This window comes from Sparus aurata, chromosome 9, assembly GCF_900880675.1.
Source record: "Sparus aurata chromosome 9, fSpaAur1.1, whole genome shotgun sequence".
Taxonomy (NCBI): domain Eukaryota; kingdom Metazoa; phylum Chordata; class Actinopteri; order Spariformes; family Sparidae; genus Sparus; species Sparus aurata.
In genome coordinates, this window is record NC_044195.1 from 10822627 (window position 1) to 10828626 (window position 6000).

General features: G+C 43.4%; 1 protein-coding gene across 6 annotated transcripts in view; it reads left to right on the forward strand.

The window, feature by feature from the left end:
* Window positions 1-4695, forward strand: part of fam124a (family with sequence similarity 124 member A) — a 28662-nt gene extending 23967 nt beyond the window's left edge. For 5 of the 6 annotated variants that reach the window (XM_030427397.1, XM_030427400.1, XM_030427401.1 and 2 more), the window contains one exon: window positions 3554-4695. In XM_030427397.1, coding sequence (XP_030283257.1) covers window positions 3554-4348 — 795 coding nt within the window. In that variant the 3' untranslated portion in view covers window positions 4349-4695. Of the gene's footprint in view, window positions 1-2973; window positions 3093-3553 lie in introns of those variants that run through there. The other variant, XR_003985068.1, reaches the window with a different exon arrangement.
* The last annotated feature ends 1305 nt before the right edge of the window (window positions 4696-6000 follow it).

A 6000-nucleotide genomic window follows, 5' to 3' on the forward strand; every position in this document is an offset into this window, starting at 1 on the left:
CAGTGTTTGTCCACAGGATCAGGTCCTGAGAGAGCTGGTCTCAATCAGCTGAGAGGCCACTCCACTAGACACATTAACAGGTGTTTCTTTAACGAGATCCACTCTGTTGCTATGGAGACACTCTGTCAACAGTCAACAGCTTCATTGTGCTGTATTCTATGTGTGTTCCAATGAGTTGGCTTGAATGTTGTGCAAACGTTCGTGATCCACAAAGAATGAATCCCACTGACTTCAGTGAAGCTGACAAAAAATCTGTGATTTTGGTCTCAGTACACCTGGGCGGATTGCCATGAAACTGGGCACACACAAACACACACAAGCACACACACACACACACACGCATTGTTGTGGTCCACAGACATTTCATATAGCACCACCTGGAGGCACCATATGAAAATAGACTGTTATCACACCATTTACAATTGACTATGTATAAAGAGTCTATTATCAGTTACTGTATTAAAGTTTATGAAACGGTTTCTACTGTATTCATACTATTTAAAAGATATATTATATAATATAGTTCAAATAAATCTCCATAGTTTTGCCTTTCCCATCAGAGTCAACTTTTCAGAGCCAAAGATGATTTCTTTACATAAAAACAACTTCTATTTGCAAACGCTGAAAAGCAGAAAACTGAAGCAGCAGACATCTCTTATGGTAGAAAGTGCTCGTATAATGAATCTGTGATGATGCATCTGGATTTAAAGTCATATGCCGTGATAACTATTCCTGTCCTTCATGATTGGAGAGAACATTTATTAACGTTAAAAATCCAGCATCAGTTATGACAAGGTGGTAAATCACAGTTTAACTTTAACTGTTTTTGCTTCAAGGATATCTATTGTTCTGAACATCTGCAAACTCTCCTGCATCTCCGTTCTCTCGGATATAACAGTCTTGAGGCTGCAGTCTTGAAAGTCGCCGCCGCTGTTTGTATTGTCTGGTTGAAAAGGCGGCTGATGGAGCAGATGTAAGAACAGAAACATGGAGAAACTATCAGCAGTGAGAGGAGGAGGAGGAGGAGGAGGAGCGGTGCATTTTAAGACTTGGGGAGAAGGAAAACATGGATGAGAAAGGGATGTGAATACTGCAGCGGCTGCCCGATATGTGAAAAAAAGAGTATTTCTGTGTTTGTGTCAGAGTGGAGGGGAATTCACCATATTGGTTCTGCAGACCTGCTGTTGTGTGGATGATCATCAGACTGCAGAGTTGTGGTTTTCAGCAGCAGTTTGTACTCTGAGTGGAGGTGCGATACACATGGGGCTCCTCCGGATGCTGATGATTTCTCCAGCTGCCTGTGTGATTCATAAAGTGTCCTGGCTGAGAACAGGGAGCATGTGGGGGCTTTTTGAACCCCTTTTTTGGTTCCCTCATACCCCATTCTTCCCCTGTCCCTGTGCTGCCTGCATGTAGCGGGAGGCCTGCTTCCCTACAGGGAGAGGTTAATAGTCGTGAATAGTACCTTATTTCTTTGCGACCCCTGTGACCTCATGGATAACTACCTCTGAGGGAGGACAACAAAGACGGGAGAATAACAGTGCCACAGCCCCTTCTACAAACAAGAAAAATATGTGACCAAAAAAGTCATTCTAAAGATCTTTTAGGTTTAAAAAATTATTGATTCCAAAACTCTAACCGTCTAACTAACATCGCTATTACCCACAAAAACAAAGAACAGTGTCAGGAGAGATTACTATTCTCCTCTTGTAGTGAGGAAAACGTCCTCCTTTTACGGAAGAGGATTAGGGAATTCTGACTTTAATCTCAGAATTCTGAGATTAAAGTCAGAATCCTCTTCCGTATCCTTTAATACACTGGCAATGACGACTTTTTATGTGACTTTATTAATTATTATTAAAGCCCACAGACTTTTTCCCTCCCCCTTGAACCCTTGTGAAACATGTATTGCAAATTGCTATAGTGTTGTCTTCCTCTGTAACAACATTCTTGGACCCGCTAGCGCGCTGTGCTTGTTGCCCCCCCCCGCCCACCGCCCACAGCTTAGTGGCAGACACAAAACCAATGTTAAACTGGCAGAGTGCCACTTACTGTATTGGGGGAATAATCGGCTATAACTGCATTATCAGAATAAATTAATGAGTACAATATCCTGTTATCAAGTTGATCTTGCAACCCTGAATACTTTGTACTCCTAAGACATTTGCTTGTATCAAACAACAAAATCTTTCAGTGAGGTGAGCAGAACTGACCGGTTCATACTTGACTGTATGCATTGAAACTCCAAAGAGGCAGAGCTGTGGGACACCAGGATGTGTGCAAAGTCTCCAATGTGTCATGTGATTTTATAATCAATTATGAAGCAATGTGCCCCTTTCAATATTAGTTTTCATTGATCCATTAGTTTGCATTGATTATCTCTCTGACATTCAATAATTAGAAATGAAATATCACTGCTCATGGTTTACCACATCTGTCTCTGAAGAACCAAACCATGTAACGTCACTTGTTCTGATACCTCATGGAGGAAAGCGTTAAATTGTATGATTTCTTCTTATCGACTGGTCAAATGAGTGGTGGTATTAATACATAAACTCATGTTTTTACGTCCTTGATGTAACGTAAGCCTGAACACATGTGGCCTATTCAACAATGAGGTTTATGAAACAGAATCAGAGGAATCCACAGCCATTGAAATCTGACATAAAGAATGTGTGTGCGTATTTTGGTCTTAGTGTGTACACACAGTTTTAGTCAGGTCCATTTTCTGTTGAGCTCAAGTTTACCTTTGCACAATGTCTCATTATATACAAGCTCTGTCCTCTTAAAATCAGGCTCTCTCAACTTGTTTCAATAACTTTCTGAAATCAAGAGTAATTATTTGTATTGCTGTGCTGCTGAAGTCTTTTACTGTCAGAGAGCCTTTTAACAGCAGACAATTTCACATGTGACAGCAGGAAAAGCACAGCTGTAATCAGTAACCTTAATGAGAAGTGCAATCCATTTGGATGAGCCACTTCCAAGGCCTGCTCTGTATGCTGGCTCAGTGTCAGGGCTTACTGAGACACTTCATGGAGCCAGCGTTAATGTGATTGGTTCCATCTGTGCTTCTCCTGTGATGGCAAGTCAAGGTATATCTTTTGATTTTCAGTCAGACTAGTTAGATTTAATGAGTTTTGCAGTGAAATATAGAATTCACAATTTAATGTGAAAAACAAAAAGGTTTTGTTTTCTGATACTCTATTCCTCCTCTGTCTGTCTGAGCTGTCTTCAGCTCCTGTCTCTTTAAGGGCCCCCTTCCTGCAAATCCCTGTCTGCTCTGATTGGCCAGCTCTCACAGGCCTGAGCTGATACCGCCCACCATGTTTCTGCATCAGTGTTTTAGTAACCACAGCTGTGCTGGACACTTGGCTAAAGGCAGTATCGCTTCTTTAAGTGACATAATCAGGCTTTCATCTTTCAGAAGAACAGATCATGTGTAATCACCTAGAATAAGACAGAAGCCTTTGTTGCAGTCTTCCTCTGGTAAATCTTCTGATTTAAATAAACTTGACAGTCTATATACTCATCGATTTCTTGTCTGCCTGCTCAGGTCCAAGCTGCACACTTCGGATACCAACACGATCCCTGTCACACATCATCATCCATCACTGAATCAGCCTCGGCTCCGTCCACCTTCACCCGCAACGCTGCCTCCTACAGGCAGCGTCGGCACCACCACCACCGGGCGACGTCCCGTCTCAGAGTCCACCAGAGCCCCCACCCTCTGGCCTGCGAGGAACTGGACGAGCAGTGGGCCGACCGGCACCACCCGGACAGGAGCCAGTGGAGGGGCCACCGGTCCGACTCCCTCTTCTCTCTACCCAACCTCGGCTCAGCCAGCTCCCGCTCCACCTGCTCCTCTCCTGGCCCTTCTCCCAGCCCCCACAACAAGAGCCACTCCCTCAACAGAAGCCACTCCCTCATGCCGCCCTTCAGGCTCAATGTGGACGCTCTGGTCGGAGCCGAGGAGACGGACGTTGATACGGGGGACAAAGTAAGTCCGGGCAGTGCTGTGGACCTTACAGTGGTGTCTGCGTACATCAAATCCAGCCTGCCACAAATGTCTCGGCCATTATCGGCACCACCAGAAGACATCGGACCCTCCCTCTCTCCTGGCATTCCAGAGAGCGCCTACAAGGCTGCCACACTGGGCCGGACTCCACACAGCTTCACCACCCACACCCCCTCTGCCATGTCTGGGTTACGTGTCCAAAGCACCAGTGTGCACACGAGTGCATCTCCGTCACTGAGCGATGTGTCTATGAACCAGTCTGACAGCTGCAGCATCATCAGTGCACCAGTGGCGGACAAAGACGAAGATGAGGACCAAGAATTCTACATTTGATGTGTAGTTAGAAGCCGAGAGGACTCGCAGCTCCACTCTGCCCCCTGGTGTCTGATAGGTAAACTAACAGTGAGCACAAACTGTATCTCATGTTCTCGTGTATTTGTGAAGGTTTTTGCATGTAGATTAAAGCTTTGTAAATGTCAGGTTATATATAAGTACATGGAATTACAATCACATAACTGTACAGAAACACTACTCAATAAACCTTTTTTCTCCTTCCTAACACTTTAAGGTAAACTTAGAACCTCGACTCTCCATTTTATTTAAAGTGTTTATCTGAACAACTATAATGGGTCCAGCATCAGTGTGAGAATATAATAAACTGTATTTATGCACAGAACATATGCAGAGAGTGTAACAGTGATTGTCTTAAAGCCGGGGGGCCAAAAGTATCTCATCAAGTTAGTTAGAATGACAGCAAAGTGACTAACAAGCAGTTTAACGTTTCATGTCTTTCTATCACGAGTCAAAGAAACCGAAGGATCTAAAAGCCACAACAACAAAGTAATGCAGCTCAGCTCAGAAGTAGACAGTTGTGGAATGTAACTGATTACAATTACTCCTACTACTTGTGTTGCACCAGTTCATGACACTTTATACCTCAGTCACACTGCATCATACCCCGCTAGTTATTCAGATTTTAACACTTATGAAGAAATTAAAATTATGGTGTATCATAAACAGTGTTGGGGAGTAACGAATTACATGTAACGACGTTACGTAATTTAATTACAAAATGTACGTAATTGTAATCCGTTACATTACTGGGAGAAAATATGTAATTAAATTACAGTTGCTTTTGGAAATTTCAATGATTACAACTTAAGTTACATTTGAAAAATCGCCGCAAAAGCTCGGATTTATCAAATAGTTTTTCGCCCCCCTGGATTCATGTTTGTTTTTAGTTATTTTCATATCAACATCCTCCTGCCAAAACTGACGCTTGTGATTGGCTCTGTCTGGTCATGTGCCATTCGACTCAACCTACAAACCGCACGGCGGCAGTCAGCAGCAACAGTGTCGGCGGCGCACAAGATGTTCCTGGGCTGGAAATACAAAAAACACTTAATACAGACAGAAGCCAGGCTTCCCTGTATTACAAAGGTAGCTCTCTTTTAACCCGGCTAGATCACCATGGTAACTTATGCTTAGCTCATAACCTGGTCCCGACCAGGTTCTGTTCAGAGTTTAATCATAAAATCGGCTATAAAAGCGCCGCTGTTTCACTATTTAACTCATTTACAACTGGCGTCACCTTTACTTTGAAAGTCCAGTGGGGCTGGATCAGAACGGAGCATTTGTACGGAGGGAGAGATCGTGCTGATACGCTGCTGTTTACTTTCTCTCTGAGCGTCTCTACAGATGTTCAGCTGAGGGGATACGCTGCTCAGCTGATGATCCGACTCGCGTCAGGAGGTCATTTGTTAGGCTATAGCCTATTTACTTTTATATACAGTCAGTAACCACTGAAAGAAGTTGTGCGCTCGCAGCAGGACAGATAATTTAACTTAATGTGGCCACGAATAAATTAATTGTTTCGCCTGTTATGTGTTGCCCAAACGCAAATCTTGAGTAGTCTACTCTGTTTTCTCACATTTAAAAAGGTCTTTGTACAGAGACAACATGAGATTTGCTTGTAGCTACAGCAC